The sequence below is a fragment of the Neophocaena asiaeorientalis genome, unplaced genomic scaffold (assembly GCF_003031525.2).
Source record: "Neophocaena asiaeorientalis asiaeorientalis breed wild unplaced genomic scaffold, Neophocaena_asiaeorientalis_V1.1 scaffold192, whole genome shotgun sequence".
Classification (NCBI taxonomy): domain Eukaryota; kingdom Metazoa; phylum Chordata; class Mammalia; order Artiodactyla; family Phocoenidae; genus Neophocaena; species Neophocaena asiaeorientalis.
Window position 1 is genome coordinate 1,592,573 of NW_020185326.1, and position 17,091 is coordinate 1,609,663.

The 17,091-nt window shown below is 43.6% G+C and overlaps 1 protein-coding gene across 1 annotated transcript in view; it reads left to right on the forward strand.

The window, feature by feature from the left end:
• The window catches only part of PGAP4 (post-GPI attachment to proteins GalNAc transferase 4), a 19,348-nt gene extending 13,243 nt beyond the window's left edge, over positions 1-6,105 (forward strand). Inside the window, exon 2 of the mRNA XM_024734377.1 lies at positions 2,165-6,105. Coding sequence (XP_024590145.1) covers positions 2,242-3,453 — 1,212 coding nt within the window. The 5' untranslated portion in view covers positions 2,165-2,241 and the 3' untranslated portion in view covers positions 3,454-6,105. The remainder of the gene's footprint in view (positions 1-2,164) is intronic.
• The last annotated feature ends 10,986 nt before the right edge of the window (positions 6,106-17,091 follow it).

Here is a 17,091-nt window from a genome sequence, read left to right on the forward strand (position 1 = left end):
CATCTTTACTATCATTATTCTGAATTCTTTTTCAGGTAGACTGCCTATTTCCTCTTCATTCGTTAGGTCTGGTGGGTTTTTATCTTGCTCCTTCATCTGCTGTGTGTTTTTCTGTCTTCTCATTTTGCTTATCTTACTGTGTTTGGGTTCTCCTTTCTGCAGGCTGAAGGTTCGTAGTTCCTATTGTTTTTAGTGTTTGTTCCCAGTGGCTAAGGTTGGTTCAGTGGGTTGTGTAGGCTTCCTGGTGGAGGGTACTAGTGCCTGTGTTCTGGTGGATGAGGCTGGATCTTGTCTTTCTGGTGGGCAGGTCCACGTCTGGTGGTGTGTTTTGGGGTGTCTGTAGACTTATTATGATTTTGGGCAGCCTCTCTGCTAATGGGTGGGGTTGTGTTCCTGTCTTGCTAGTTGTTTGGCATAGGATGTCCAGCACTGTAGCTTGCTGGTCGTTGAGTGAAGCTGGGTGCTGGCGTTGAGATGTAGATCTCTGGGAGATTTTTGCCATTTAATATTATGTGCAGCTGGGAGGCCTCTTGTGGACCAGTGTCCTGAAGTTGGCTCTCCCACCTCAGAGGCACAGCACTAACTCCTGGCTGCAGCACCAAGAGCCTTTCTTCCACATGGCTCCTTAATTTGGGATGATTCGTTGTCTATTCATGTATTCCACAGATGCAGGGTACATCAAGTTGATTGTGGAGCTTTAATCCGATGCTTCTGAGGATGCTGGGAGAGATTTCCCTTTCTCTTCTTTGTTCTCACAGCTCCCAGGGGCTCAGCTTTGGATTTGGCCCCGCCTGTGCGTGTAGGTCGCCGGAGGGCGTCTGTTCTTTGCTCAGACAGGACGGGGTTAAAGGAGCCGCTGAATCGGAGGCTCTGGCTCACTCATGCCGGGGGTAGGGAGGGTCACGGAGTGCAGGGCGAGCCTGCGGCGGCAGAGGCCGGAGTGATGTTGCGCCAGCCTGAGGGGCGCCGTGCGTTCTCCCGGGGAAGTTGTCCCTGGATCCCGGGACCCTGGCAGTGGCGGGCTGCACAGGCTCCCCGGAAGGGGGGTGTGGATAGTGACCTGTGTTCGCACACAGGCTTCTTGGTGGCTGCAGCAGCAGCCTTAGCGACTCATGTCTGTCTCTGGGGTCCGCACTTCTAGCCGCGGCTCGCGCCCGTCTCTGGAGCTCCTTTAAGCAGCACTCTTAATCCCCTCTCCTCGCGTACCAGGTAATAAAGAGGGAAGAAAAAGTCTCTTGCCTCTTCATCAGCTCCAGACTTTTCCCCGGACTCCCTCCCGGCTAGCCGCGGTGCACTAACACCCTGCAGGCTGTGTTCACGCCGCCAACCCCAGTCCTCTCCCTGCGCGCTCCGACCAAAGCCCAAGCCTCCGCTCCCAGCCCCGCCCGCCCCGGCGGGTGAGTAGACAAGCCTCTCAGCTGGTGAGTGCCGGTCGGCCCTGATCCTCTGTGCGGGAATCTCCCCGCTTTGCCCTCCACACCCCTGTTGCTGTGTTCTCCTCCGCGGCTTCGAAGCTCCCCTGCTCCGCCACCCGCAGTCTCCGCCCGTGAAGGGGCTTCCTAGTGTGTGGACACTTTTCCTCCTTCACAGCTCCCTCCCGCTGGTGCACGACCCGTCCCTATCCTTTTGTCTCTGTTTATTTTTTTCTTTTGCCCTACCTAGGTACGTGGGGGGTTTCTTGCCTTTTGGGAGGTCTGAGGTCTTCTGCCAGCGTTCAGTAGGTGTTCTGTAGGAGTTGTTCCACGTGTAGATGTATTTCTGGTGTATCTGTGGGGAGGAAGGTTATCTCCGCGTCTTACTCTTCCGCCATCTTGGGGACCAGACCTTTGCGTCTGTTTTAAGAACCTGTGGCTATGTGGCTGCTGAATTGAAATAATGATTTTGCTAGCCTATCTGGTGATTTTCTGGGACACTGTAAACCTTAACTAAGCATCTGTAGGTGTGAAGACTTGGTTGGATGTACCAAGGTTTCATTACTCATAGAAATGATCAAAGAATCCCAGAGATCATTAACAGATACAACCAAAGAAGAGTATACTGGAGAAAATACTTAAGTCTCTAGTAGGTACAGAGCCTAGAATTAGAATTTCTGGTTTGACATGTGCTGAGTTCCATCCCTGGATTTTTTAAAGCTCTATACCATTCTTTACTTTTCTCTCTTTAGGTTTGCCTTGCACTGATTTTGGCCTGAGGTCCAGGATGGTTTGTTCTTGGGACCAGACCTGACCAGAAGTCGACCTCATGAGCACTTCAAGCTCTCCAGCTGCCATGCTCCTCCGGAGGCTGAGGCGGCTCTCCTGGGGCAGCACTGCTGTCCAGCTCTTCATCTTAACGGTGGTGACCTTTGGTCTGCTGGCCCCCCTGGCCTGTCACCGGCTTCTGCACTCTTACTTCTACCTGCGCCACTGGCATCTGAACCAAATGAGCCAAGAGTTCCTGCAGCAAAGCTTGAAAGAGGGTGAAGCTGCCCTCCACTACTTTGAGGAGCTGCCCTCTGCCAATGGCTCGGTGCCCATTGTCTGGCAGGCCACTCCCCGCCCCTGGCTGGTCATCACCATCATCACTGTGGACAGGCAACCTGGCTTCCACTACGTCCTGCAGGTGGTGTCCCAGTTCCACCGGCTTCTTCAACAATGCGGCCCGCAGTGTGAGGGGCACCAACTCTTCCTGTGCAACGTGGAGCGGAGTGTGAGCCATTTCGATGCCAAGCTGCTGTCCAAGTACGTCCCTGTGGCCAACCGCTATGAGGGCACTGAAGATGACTACGGCGACGACCCTTCGACCAACTCGTTTGAGAAAGAGAAGCAGGACTACGTCTATTGCCTGGAATCCTCCCTGCAGACCTACAACCCAGACTACGTCCTGATGGTGGAAGACGACGCCGTTCCAGAAGAGCAGATCTTCCCAGTCTTGGAGCACCTTCTGCGGGCTCGTTTCTCCGAGCCGCACCTCAGAGATGCCCTTTATCTAAAGCTCTATCACCCCGAGAGACTCCAGCACTACATCAACCCAGAGCCCATGAGGATCCTGGAGTGGGTCGGTGTCGGCATGTTGCTGGGGCCCTTACTAACCTGGATATACATGCGGTTTGCCAGCCGGCCGGGGTTTAGCTGGCCCGTCATGCTCTTCTTCTCCCTGTATAGCATGGGGCTGGTGGAGCTGGTGGGCCGGCACTATTTCCTGGAGCTGCGGCGGCTGAGTCCTTCCCTGTACAATGTGGTCCCTGCTTCACAGTGTTGCACCCCGGCCATGCTCTTCCCTGCCCCGGCGGCCCGGCGGACCCTCACCTACCTGTCCCAGGTGTACTGCCACAAGGGCTTCGGCAAGGACATGGCACTGTACTCACTGTTGAGGGCCAAGGGGGAGCGGGCCTATGTGGTAGAGCCCAATCTCGTGAAACACATCGGGCTCTTCTCCAGCCTTCGGTACAACTTTCACCCAAGTCTGCTCTAGCCTGCCAAGAAATGCCTTTCTGAAACTGGCCACTTCTTGGAGATTCAACTATTGAGCTCTTTATTTGGACATGGTTGCTTGCCGATATTTCATTGTTTTAGGGTTGCTAGGGATATAGACACTGGGATGGCTGAGGAACATACAAGTCCAGAACCTTGGCTTTGGTAACTCTCTGGCAGGAGCAAGCTGTTCACCGTGGGTCCAGACCTCTCGCCCTCCACACAGCCACACTGCCTCATGCAGTCTGACCCACCCAAAGAAGGGCATGTAAATACCACTTATATTCTCCAGTTGTTTTACGCTCTGCTTCATGACAGAGTTTGTGACTGCCAAAAATATTGTACACAGTGATATGACCAGTTTAGGATTTTAAGCGTAGAATTTGGTGAAAGGTGAGATTCTTTTGCAATGATTTCTTTCTCATTGGGCATAAGAATGGATGTATGTTTAGAATATATGTCCCAAGAGGCAGGACCACGTTGATAGATTCTATTTGTTTCCTTGACCTGGAGTAATAAAAGCCGCGCAGGGCCCGGCATCTTGGAGGCAGGTGACCCGGCTTTTGTTACCTGGCGTTTTCTTTTCCACACATCTGTAGTGCACTGATAATCAATGTTGTCTGTGAGAACTTTAAGGCACAGCAAGATCTGAAATCACCTTCTGGATCCTCAAAGTCAGATTGCTTAATGTTTAGTAGTGATTTAATATTGAAGATTTCTATCATAATCTGATTCTTTGAAAGTTGGACATTGCAGAATGATATAGAATGGGTGAGCTTTTTACTAATAGCATATCCTTTTCCCTAACTTTGCTGGCTAATCATTCACCTTCACTTCTTTTTCTTCTATGTAGCATGATGTTATAGAAGAAAAAGCATGGACTGAAGTCAGAAGACCTGAATTTTTATTTCAGATCTCTGTTAGGTCCCAGTGGTGTGAACTTGGGCAAGTCATAAGCACTCTGAGTCTCAGGTTTGTCACCTGTAAAATGGGGACAGTGATATCTACTTTTTTACGTTGCCTTGAGGATTAAATGACAGAATGTATGTAGAACACTAACAAGTGCTTATCTCACAGTGGGCACTTGGTGAATATTAGTTCTTCTCTCTCCTATAATAAGCATATGAAACGCAAGTGTATTTTGGATAAAGGTATTAATGATATTATTTAAAGTATGATATGGGGCATAGGGCTGACACCTATGGAGCAGCTGTTCCAGACCAAACACTACTAGAATAAAGGCTGACTTTTCCTTGTGACTTCGGAAGGATATGCAGCTCAAGATAAGAATTGTTCATTCAACTGGAAATGATCGAGACTCCTCTTGAGCTTATTCCAAGACTAGCATCTGAAAACTACTCTTCTCAAAAGTTACAAGTAAATTTCATTTGACAATACTTATCAAACCAGTGGCCAACTGTCCCTTTGTGGGGACGGATGATGATATTAGAGTGCAAGCAGCTGTCCAGTTTGTTTCAGTGCCACATCTTCCCTTTGCTTTTAAGTTTCCACAGTGAGCTAACATCTTGGGATCTGCTCGAGAACACTGAAAGAGTAACAGGGGTTCATCACCACACTTTATAGATGAACAAACAGGCCCCGAAATGTTAAAGGATTTCTTCAGGTTCACACAGCTGAACAGCAGCAGAGAGGACTGGAATGTAGTAGATTTTCTGACTTCCAGCCCCTGTACTTTTTTCTTAACTGCATTCATTTTATAAATATCTATGTAGTCAAATTCTCTTTTGTGAAATCTGATTGTAACCTGGACTAAATAATGTCTCTGTAAGCTAAGGTGGTAAAACCTCACTGTGGTGTTGGTCTTGGGGAAAAAACAGGTATCAATATATGTTGTGTTTTTATAGTGAGCTGTTATGTATTCCCCAGGAATGTACAAAGTGACTAGAGCTACTAGATGACTTATTGAGATTCTCAGATTCCACCCCTTCATCTCTCCTTGCCCAGTAACTGGTTCAGCCCCATGTTTGAGAATTGAACCACCCTCAACCTAGAATTCATTTGAGTTTGTTGCATTAGTGATTGGATCTCCTTATGAAAAGTTTGTGTCCAATGACAAAACATGTAAGCTGGCCAAGCCCTAGATCAGAATCATTGCTGGTTTCCATTTCTGCTCTTTCTAATTCAGTTGTCTACCACATGCAGACATTCCTTCCCCTGACTCCTTCATTCTCGATGGCTAAAGTCATCTTTGCCTTGTCTTATTTCTCTACCTACACACTAAGACATCTTCCCCCATTGATCTTAACTACAGTCTGCCATCCTTGGACATTTTCTGCAGAAGCAAACATGCTACCCACTTTTATCCCTACCCACTTTCTAGATCACCCTTCCTTTTGTCTCTCATTCCTAGAGTCCAAATTGTGTGTGTTGTCCTGGATTAGGACAGCTGACAGCTGTCTCTCATTTAATTAAAGCTGAAGTCTCTCATTTAATCCTAAGCAGAGGGCTAGGGGAGAACTGAAGTCCCCTTCCAATATCAAGGGACATAGTTTACCAGGAGGGTAAAGGCCTCTAACAGTCCTGCATACTTTTCAGAAGTTAAATTATTGTCAGGCCTAAGAAGCCCTATTGTGACTGACTGTATTTGCATAGACTTATCAGTTCAAATAAATGCACCTGTTTCACCAAGTCATCCTGAGAAAACTGGTCGTTCTCTTGTTTCTACAGATGAGTTTTTCTGATGTGGTGAATAGTATCGAACACACACACACACACACTACTGTGGGGTGTGAGCCATTCAAAAGTATGGGGTGTTTGCTTAAAAATTCATAAATGAGTCTTGTATTTCTTAAATGGAAACATTTGAATTGTGCTTTTTTTTTTTTAAAAAAGTGGTGAGAATACTATAGTGCAACTGGAGAATACAAGTAGGATGAATATAATGATAGGATTAATTTAATTTACCTTGGATACAGTCCTCATTTGGGGAAATTTATTTAATTGGTAACTTAATTTAGGTAAAGAGGCATTCTCTTTGGATTTGATTACCGTGGGGTTTTTATATACACTATGATGCATTGTGAATTACTGTAACACAATATAAAATTGGGTAATTTAAAGTCACATGATCCATTTGGATATTTTTATCCCAGCTACAATGAGTTTGCTGAGAAATGCTCATTGACTGGCACTGTTTTTTTTAGGTTGGATTTTGTTTGGGAAAAAAACCCTGGAACGACATCAAAGATGATTGGAAATGCAATTTTAAAGTACTTAATATAACTGCGGTGGAGATGTGCTGTGGCTTCCAGGTCATTACAGTACTTGGATTACAACACTGTTGTGAGTCATCACTCTGCAGTGAATGGGGATTGGGGGGTTAAAATTCAGCAACTTTTCTTGATCTTTTCCCTAACAACCTATGCAGAAACATGGATGAGTGATTTTAAAAAAAGAAGCATCTATGTTAATAATTTGGGGGTAAAAACAGATGAAAATATAAAGGCAAATGATGAATTTATCAAAAAGAAACAAGGACCCGATGGCATAAGTATGTAGGAATGGGTAGCTCAGAGAGATGGGGGAAGTAGACAAAGATGTAGAGTGAAGCAGAGAGTCTCACATTTGTCAACTGTTGTGTGTCCCAAGCTCCCTTATGTAATAAATCCTTTATGTCTGCCCCACTGTCATGAAATCTTTATAGGACCAGCCTATGGAGAATACAAAGGAACGAAACAATGGATAGTCAGTGTTCTGGATAAATAATTCATCCCTTTGCTAGGACCTGGCTTCCTATTGCATTTAGAATAAAATACAAACCTCTACATTACCTTCCAGGCCAGATGTGACCTGCCCCTGCAAAACTTCATTTCTTAACCACTTCCATCCTTCTTCTCCAAGCTCTAGCCACACCTGCTTTAACTTCCTCGGACTTGTTATAGCAGTTCTTACTACAAAAGGAATTTTCACTGCTATTCTCTCTGTCTGGAATGCTTTTCTCTTAGCTGAATCTTTCCTGTAATATAGGTATCAATTAAATTTTAATCCCTCTTCCCCCAACAGACTTTCCGTCCCATCTAAAGCAGTCTTTCCCCTTCCCAACCACCAGGTCATCTATCACGTTATGCAGTTTGATTCCCTTCAAAGCTCTTATTACCTGAAATGTATTATTTTTGTTTTTTTCCTCTATTCTACACCCCCCCAGAATATAAGTTCCAGAATATCAGGGGTCTTCTAGACTTCATTCACTGCTCTATCCCTAGAACCTAGAACAATACCTGAGACATAGTAGGAAATGAATGAGAGCGAGAGATTGTGGTAGTAGAGGGAGAAAGAAAGGAAAAAAGGAAGGGAGAAAAAGAGCAAAGGGATCCACAGTGGAACTGCCTCCAGAAAAAAAGACTACTGGAAGAAAAGAAATGGGACTAGGGAAGAAAATTAGAAAGAGAGGAACAAAGAGGGATCCAGGTAGTGAGGGCTGGTTATGATGTACAATTTTGACACCTGTAAAAAGAAGTTTTTTATGTGTTTTCCAGGCAAAGGGAATGACAAATGCAAAAAGGAACTTTTTACACCACCACACAGCTACTTTTTCCTCTGTTGTTATTAGGGTTTTGTTTTCAGTGTGTGTGTCGTGGTTGTGTGTGTTTTTGGTGGGGTGGGGGGGTCCCTGTGTGTTATTCTAAGGGGAGGGCTGGGTTTTCTCCTTCAGGCTTCAACTGCTGCATCTTCCTGGTATTACCAATGGGAATCACCTAGACAATGACCACCACCCTTGGTGGCTCCACGGCCTATTCTAGGACTTTTAGGCAAGAGGCTGGAAAGAGAATGAAGGAAAGATCACCACCTGGCACCAATGAACTCTTCTCAAGTTCTATCAGTAAGTGGAGAGATGGTTTAAGTCTTACCATGTAGCTCTGGGTGATAGTGGTGGGCTTTCCAAAACATTATGACTTAACACAAACCAAGAATAGAGAGGTAAACCTTCCCAGAGGATGGGAGGGACAGGAAACTCTTACAAGGATCATTTTTCTGGTGCATTACTTGTGTGTCCTTTAGGTTCTGTTAGCGTAGCTTTGTTTAAATGTGAGCAAGCTGAGTCCTCCGCAAAATTCATGCACTGGCAACATGTTAGACAAAGAATGCACCCCACCCCAATTTGTTTTTATCCAGAAAAAATGTAAACCCTGGCATTGCTGTGACCGAGGACCTAACACTGGTTGCTTGTACAGGCCAGCAGCTCATACTTTTGAAACACAAGTCAAACCAGTGTTTGTAGATTTCTTTCTAGCAACATGTTTGGGCAATTACTCTTGTCTTCAACCAAACCCCTTTCCAGCCCCAGTACATACAGATCCAGAATCCATAACTAGCTGGGGTTCAGCAAAAGTAGCTTGGCTTCCATCTAGCTCCCCCTCCCATGAGGTTTATGATAAAGGAGAGGTAGGATTACATCTTCTTCCTGCAATGTGCACAGGAAGCAATCATATTTTAAAAGTTATTAAAAAAATAGTATGTATCTGTCACATTCCAAATTGTAGTTCATGTATTTTTCTGCAAGGAACTACATCAAACAAATTAATCATAAGTAAATCTAAATTTAGCTGTTTATCCCCAACTTAAAAAATGCCTAAATCATATTAGCAACATTCAGATAACTCAAGCTTTTTTTCTTTTTTAATCCAGCTGAACTATTAGCTGAAATGCCCCAATCTGCTGAAACACATTCCTGTATTTGAAACAGAAAAGGCTTTGAAGAGGTTAGAACCACATTATTTTTCATTTACCTGTTAACACCAAAGGAAGAAAAGAACTGTTTCAGCCAAATTAACACCTTATTGTCACACTTAAACATTAGTCCTCACACTAAAGCAGACACACATTAAAATTCTGAATTGCAACTCGGGAGCCCTTTAAGACAAAGAATTTTTGTTTTGTAAAAGGCACCAGGTGTCATGTCACATATTAATTTACATTTGGGGTGACAGGGACGGTGCTGAATGCTGCAGACACAAGGTTGAGTGAATAAGACATGGTTTCTTCCTTTCAGGACCCTGGCATCCAAGGGGGCAGCTAGTACAGGAAGGTGAGTCCTGGGTTGGTAGGATCACAGGATGCTGTCTGTAAATTACCCCAAAGTGCCAGGAGTCTAAGGTACCCCAACTTCCTCAACTCTTCTGCAACCACTTTTGCCGAGGACAACATGGTCCACCAAAGAAGTCTCTAACTAACAAAGGAAATTTTTTACATAAACATTTATTTACAGGAAAAGAATGAGAGGTGTGGGTGAAGGGGAATGAACTTGTCCCAGCTAGAGGGAGATAAGGAGGGCGAGTTAACTCTTGGAGAAGGTGCTGTCGGTAGAATATATGTATCTTTTGCTGTAAGAGGAAGATCCAGAAAATTATCATTGAAGGGTTATTTCTTTTCCTTGCATTTCTGGAAAAACAAGCCTCTTAATATCCTATTTTCTAATCCAAATTCATGTGACATCTTTTTCTGAAAGTGAATAAAATTGACTTCCAAAGAACTTTGCTTGCCCAGGGGTGACACACCTTGTTGCAGCACCTTGCCGTACCTCAAAAAAGGATCAAGAAAACCTCACTCCAAATGTCTTACTGTCCATCTCATCTTGCTGACAAAAGCGTGCTGATCCTCAAATGGAGAGAGGGCTGTGAGGGTCACAGTTGTCCTCACTCCTTTAAGGTGAAAACTGATGCTTTCCTGCCAGGTCATTGCCCTTGCCCAGGCTTGTGGCCTTTGGGTGTCTTGTGTAAAGTCTGTTCTTTCCAAGGCTTGTAGTCTCCACAGCTGACTGCAAGCTAGATCCAGTCTCCTGGAGCTTTCTGATGACTTCCTCAGGCACCACAAGTTGTGAGTGAGCGCCCTTCTTTGAACTATGAAGAATGTTTAACTGAGGGCCACAAATTTCTTCTGCTTGCCTTCATCAGTTTCCATATGGATCTGCAAGCCTGAAGACACTCATTCCTTTTAAAAATTCTTATTTTCTATCGATTCACATTGAAACAGTATTGGCCAAAGTTGTCAGTCTGGCTCTAAGGCTAGCTGGTCAAGTTGCTGCTCCACAAACAGTGGAATATTTCTTAATTCACAGCCATTGTTCATAACTCTTCAACTACTCTAATCCTTACCTTCAAGGATTCCCACATATGAATGAACTAAGCAGAATAACACAAAACAATAAGAGAAAGACCTGTGTTTTCAGCAAATGTAATTCTTAACTAGTTAGGAAGCATTCACTAATCATTTCTAACTATGTGCCAGTAAGTTTGGTTTACCTATGAAAATTCTGATTTCATTTGCCAAAGATCAGACGTCTCAAATGAAAACTATGCTGTTATCAATCTACTTCTCTGAAAGAGATGTTCAGAGTGCTCTTTTACATACATCAGGAGAGTGTGTTGTGAATTTTGCAGGTTGGTTTCAGCACGGGCTGCTTGTAGCATTAGGATCAGCTGCAAATAACAGAATCCAGTCTCCCAGGGCCTTAAGCAATAACGATGTTTAATTTTCTCACCTAACAAGAAGTCTGCGGAAGGCAGTCTCGGCAATGCAACGATGTCATCAAGGACCCAGACTCTGTCTGTCCTGTTCTGCCATCTTTTGCCGCTTCATGGCTATTGCAGCTTCAAATATCAGGTCCTCACAGGGCTGCATTCAAAACAAGAATGAAAAGACTGAGTAAAGTCCTTTCTTCTTGTGAAGTTCTGTGGTTTTTTTCCAGGAAAACAATTTCAGGAAGTCTCCCAACAGACCTCTCCTTTTGTCTCATCTGCCAGATATGGGCCACAGGCCCATTCCTAGACCAATCAGAGGCAAAGGGAAATGGGAAGAGCCCAACCACAACTTATTCCCTTGTGGCTTGCGTGAGAAGCTTAGCTTGTGAGAAGCTTAGCTTCTCAGACTCCTAGAGGCCCATAAGATTGCATTTTCTTTCTGATATGATAGGGCATCTGAGCCACTGGATGTGAAACATCATGGGAACAAGATTGTTGTTGCTAGTTTCAAGGAAGTACAGATATTCAAACTCAAATTAGATATGAGGATTGACCAGTTGACAACTGAAAACTATGCTTTCTACCTATTGTTTTTTTTTTTTTTTTTTTTTTTTGCGGTACGCGGGCCTCTCACTGTTGTGGCCTCTCCCGTTGCGGAGCACAGGCTCCAGACAGACAGGCTCAGCAGCCATGGCTCACAGGCCCAGCCACTCCACGGCACGTGGGATCCTCCCGGACCGGGGCACAAACCCCTGTCCCCTGCATCGGCAGGCGGACTCTCAACCACTGCACCACCAGGGAAGCCCCTACCTATTGTTAAACTGTCCTGAATTATTGATTTGGGGCACATGAAGAGCTTTTTTTTTTTTTTTTTCCCAAATTCACAGTTTTGTAAAGTGGTCACATGAATTCTGATGCATAGTATGGACCATGTTGTAAATTTCTGAAACTCTCTTTGGCAGGCAAACCATAATATGTCTGCATTTGAAAGTATTTTCCTGTCTGTATTCAGTTTCAAGAGAAAACAATGAAATTGAAATCAAATTATGTTCACCCAGAGAACTCATAATCCCTGGAAGTTTAGAGGTGAGTCCAACATCTATCCTAGGGAGATCCCAAAATTTCCAGTGATAGGAAAAGTATTTGGCAGTTTACTCTTCAAGAAAGAAATAAGGATGAAGAGGAGAACTACAATCAGCTCTGCCAGCTAGAATTGGAATTGCAAGCTCTCCCCAACAAAAGGTATCCCACAACTCAGTCAATTAATACCTAGGGACACCAGGTCTCACTAGACTGTGGACACAAATGAAGTCATGTTCGTATCAAAGAATGCGGGCTTCCCTGGTGGCGCAGTGGTTGGGATTCTGCCTGCCAGTGCAGGGGACATGGGTTCGTGCCCCGGTCCAGGAGGATCCCACATGCCGCGGAGCGGCTGGGCCCGTGAGCCATGGCTGCTGAGCCTGCGCATCCGGAGCCTGTGCTCCGCAATGGGAGAGACCGCAACAGTGAGAGGCTCGCGTACCGCAAAAAAAAAAAAAAAAAAAATGCATAGTTTCCTTCATTGACACACTCTTCCCCACCCCCTAAAAGTCTCACTCAAATATTTCTGGGAATCTCCAGAGAGAAAACTTACATCTGTGTTCTCTCATAGCAGTTTGCTAGCCACGATCATCACACAGCATCTATCTTATCTTTCCTCTCCGATGGCTCCACATTGCCTAGTTACTCTAAAGTAACTCTAAAGGGCGTCTGTCTTGCCTCTGCTCATGATAACCATTTGGGGAACATCAATGCCTCTGCTAAGGTTACTATTTTTTAATGCATAACAAACTCAGTTCTCCAGGCTAGGCTAAACTAGCACAGCAAGAACAAAAGTCAGTGTCTCAGTCAGTGGCTTGCCATGACAAATGTTTATTTCTCACTGCCACAAAATCTAATAAAGATTTGAGCACGCTTTAAGGGCAGGTATTTCACTTATAAGTGTTGCTATACATGAAATAGTTGCCCTAAAGGGTGCCCAGATCTTTATTAGATTTTGTGGCAGTGTCCTATAGTTGCCCCGTTGGGAGCAGGAAACCTCCCTGGTCAACCAAGCAGGCTTACAGGGATACTCACCAGATAAGGGGCTTAATGGCTCCTCACCAGCTCTTCTCTGCTTTAGACTGCATGTAGCCAGTGCCACGGGCCCATTCAACTACAAGAGGGCCGAAAAGTGCAGAGAGGTCTTCCATATATATAAAGGCGAAGAGAACAGATTTTGGTGAATGCTAATAATATCTACTTTACAGGTAAGTGCTGGGTTCTTGGAAAAAATGGAAACAATAACCCTTCTCCAACTCTGTGCTCTGTTTCGTCACCTGATCCTCAAATCAGTACTGTGCCCAGAGTCCCCCAGACTTGCTCATGAGTAAGCTCCCTTGTTTAGTTCTAATCTCTCTTTCTATAGGAGTTTCAACAAGTCCAAGATTGGGGGGAAATGCTGTGCCATCTCTCATTCTCTCTGATTTTTTTTCTTTTTCCTGACAAATTCACATACACCCCCAGTTTTCTCCCATTCCTCCCTCAGACAGTGTCCGACTTGTTCACTACTGTTTCATAAAAGTCACAGCCCAGTGCCTGGAACTCAGAAATGTGTTGACGAGTGGATGAATGGATGGATGAGTAGATGGATGGATGAATGATGGTTTCCTCTCTACTCACAGATGAAGCTCAAACGGAGCCTGTTTCCACTTTCTATTTACCCTCTGAACTTCTCCGTCACCTTGACCCTAGTTTTGGCCCTTCTGTCTTAGATACTACTTTTGCCTCTTTTGAGCTCCATTTGGATTGGGACCTTGTTTAGGATTAATTATGGAAATGTCAGAGTTTCAGTTTAGGGGCTGAAATCCTACCACTCAAACCTCTTCAGTGATTCCTGACTGAGGAATGTGTGCATGAAAATAAAATACCTTTTTATTAACTGATAGGCACCCAATTGTCTCCCAGTACAGAGATCTTTGTCAAGCCAAGTCAGATTATGCTGTTTAGGTCTGGAATCCTAAAGAACCTTCCATTGTTTCCATCACTCAGGGGTGATGGAAAGGTCTGGAACAGACCAGAGACAGTTTATGCAGAGCACATATGTAGAAGAAAGAATGGTCAGACCCTGATCCAGTGAACTGAAATAGGGGACTCTAATCGCAAAAGAGGGAACATCAGCTTAGAGACTCCATTCTCTAGTTAAATGTGTTTAGTAATTACCCTGTGCTTTGAGCACTTGAGTAATTCTTCCTCCCTCAGAAAGAAGCTAGTCAGAAGGGTAGACAGAGGGTGTGGGAGCAGCAGAAATGCCCTCTCCCCTACAGGCCAAGGTGGAAATGGAAGGAGAGCTGGCTGAAAGTTGTCTATCTTCTCTTCGTCTCTTACATGACTAGCTCTTCTCTCCTCTTCACTTTAAATGTTATCTTCACTTTTGCCCTTGCCCAGGCCTTTCCGTGCTTTACCCTGCTCACACCCATTCCACTCCATGACAAACTGTCTCCGATCTAGATCAGTGCCCTCACTCCACCTGCTTTCTAGAGAGACAAGGTCAAACTCTAGGCTTATTACTGCACTTTTGTATAAAGTCATTTTTCAAAATACAAAACTTGCTATACGTTAACACTGGCATATGGATAAACTTTCTTCTGTGTACACATGGATTTCTGATCAAGTGGCCCACTATTGAAAATTCTTGGCAATCTTACCACAAAGAATAGCCTATAGCTAGTTTCCTCTGCTGAACTAGGGTTCCCATCTCCTTAACATATTTGCTATAACATAACAAAACGTTCATCCATAATAATGAAAACAAAAATGGGGGAAAACAAGACTATGAAGGGTTGGCCATGATATAGACAGTGTGGGAGGAGAGCTTTGGATAGTGCGAAATCAATATTACCCTGCCTAGCTTCTTTCTCTCAACTTCTCCCACTGTCTCCCAATTATATGCCATTATTTCCCCACTCACCTTTACTTTTGCAAGCTTGAATGAGTGTGAATAGTCTCTGGCTTTGCCATAAATATCAGCTGATTTGGATAGTTCTCTGTTAACACAGATCTTCTTTGTTTCCAACTAATAATGCTGTTCATCTAATAGTTCTGTCAACAAAATTTTAGAATAGACAGAGTGTAAAATGCCTCAAAGCATTCTCATTACTGCAGAAACTTTACAAGGAAAAAAAACCTAGAGTTAAAAGACTTATAAGTAGTGGTACAGACACTCTACCACAGAAGATGGCAAATAAGCACACCAAAAGATGCTCAGCATTATTAGTCATTATGGAAATACAAATTAAAACCACAATGAGATACTATCACACACCCAGTAGAATGGCTAAAAATTTCTTAAACTGACTATACCAAGTGTTGGTGAGGATGCAGAGCAACTAGATTCTCATATACTCCTGTTGGGAATATAAAATGGTACAGTCACTTTGAAAAACAAGTGGGAAGTTTCCTGAAAAGTTAAATATACACATATCATTTGATCAGATCCAGCTATTCCACTCCAAGGTACTTATCCCAAGAAAAATGAAAAGATACATCTACATTAAGACCTGTACATGAATATTTACAGAGCTTTATTTGTCATAGTTAAAAACTGGAAACCACTCAAATGTCCATCAGCAGCAAATGGATAAATACAGTGAAGAATATCCATATCATGGAATACTACTCAGCAATGAAAAGGATGAATATGGATGAATTTCAAAATACTTATGCTGAGTGAAAGAAGCCAGGCCAAAAAAAGAGTATATATTGAATGATACCATTTATGTAAAACACTAGAAAATGCAGACTAATCTCTATAGTGACAGGAAGCAAATCAGTATTGCCTGGAGATGGGGTAGGGTGAGGTAGGGAGGAAAGGTTTATAAAGGTACATAAATAAACTTTTAGGGGTGATGGATATGATCAATATCTTGATTGCAGTGATGGTTTCATGGATGTATAGATATGTCAGGACAGCAAATGTTATACTTCACAAATGTGCAGGTTATTATAAGTCAATTGTATCTCAATAAAGTTGTTATTTTAAAAAGATGGTTAGTGGTTTGCACCAGCCAAAGATGAAAGAACTGGCTTGCATCTTTTCGTTATGTTTCAAACTGCTCTCTAAATGTCCCTTTTAGAGTGTAGGTCAGCAGAGAGGAGGGGTGGGTATTCTTGGTTACCTATCACCCCACAGTGCTTTTATCTGTTGGTGTGTATATAGTTTCTCTAAAGATTTATTTCAAAAAAGGCCATGTTTAAGAAAAAAAAAAGTCTTTAAAATCTGCTGGATCATCTAATCTTTAATGCCTACTAGCTAAAACATTTTATGAATCTAAAGTTCTGTAAATATACTCTCTCTTTGATTTGAAGATGCCCTCAATTATAAAAGGCACACTAAATCTCTAGCTTTTAATGGCTTTTTAGGGCAAAAAAAGTAAAAGCAATATATTAAAAGTACACTTATTATAAGATTCACTCCTGTTTCAAAAATATTAAAAGTATGACTTAAGAGTACTCATTGTAGCACATGGTCCCCAGGTTGTAGAAAGGGATGTTTTGAGAACTAAAAGTGTTCGCATTAGTCAGGGTACAAAGTGTAACAAAGAGACCCCAAAATACAACAGCTTAAACTGCGTAGAAGTGTGTTTCAATCTCACTTAACACCCAGCAGGTAGGCAGTCCGGGACGGGCTTAATGGGTGTTTGACCTGTGCAGTTCCACAGAGCCCCACACTCAGAAGGGCCCAGAGCTTGGTTTAATGTGCTGCTGTTGCAACCTTGAAATTCTTAATAATCTTATGTTTGAACTTGTGTTTTAAAAGCAAAGTCCCTTGGGACAATGGAACATGCATGTGAGCAGAGGAATACACAATACGTGTCTGTCATTCCTGCACTCTATTTGCATATCATGTTGGGAATGCTCCATGAGTGAAGAATTCCAGTGGACCTACAGTGCATGGAAGTTCAGAGAAACTCAAAGTGAGTATAAGTGTGTTATGTTGATGACTAAGGAAGGGACTGAGGGAGGGCACTGACAGTCCTGGCAGTCCCGGGAGGCCATGCTCTCCATTTGAACTAGAACTTGCTTCTAATCCAGAAAGAAGACTGATACTCTAAGAAACACGAACAACTAAGGAATCTTATCAC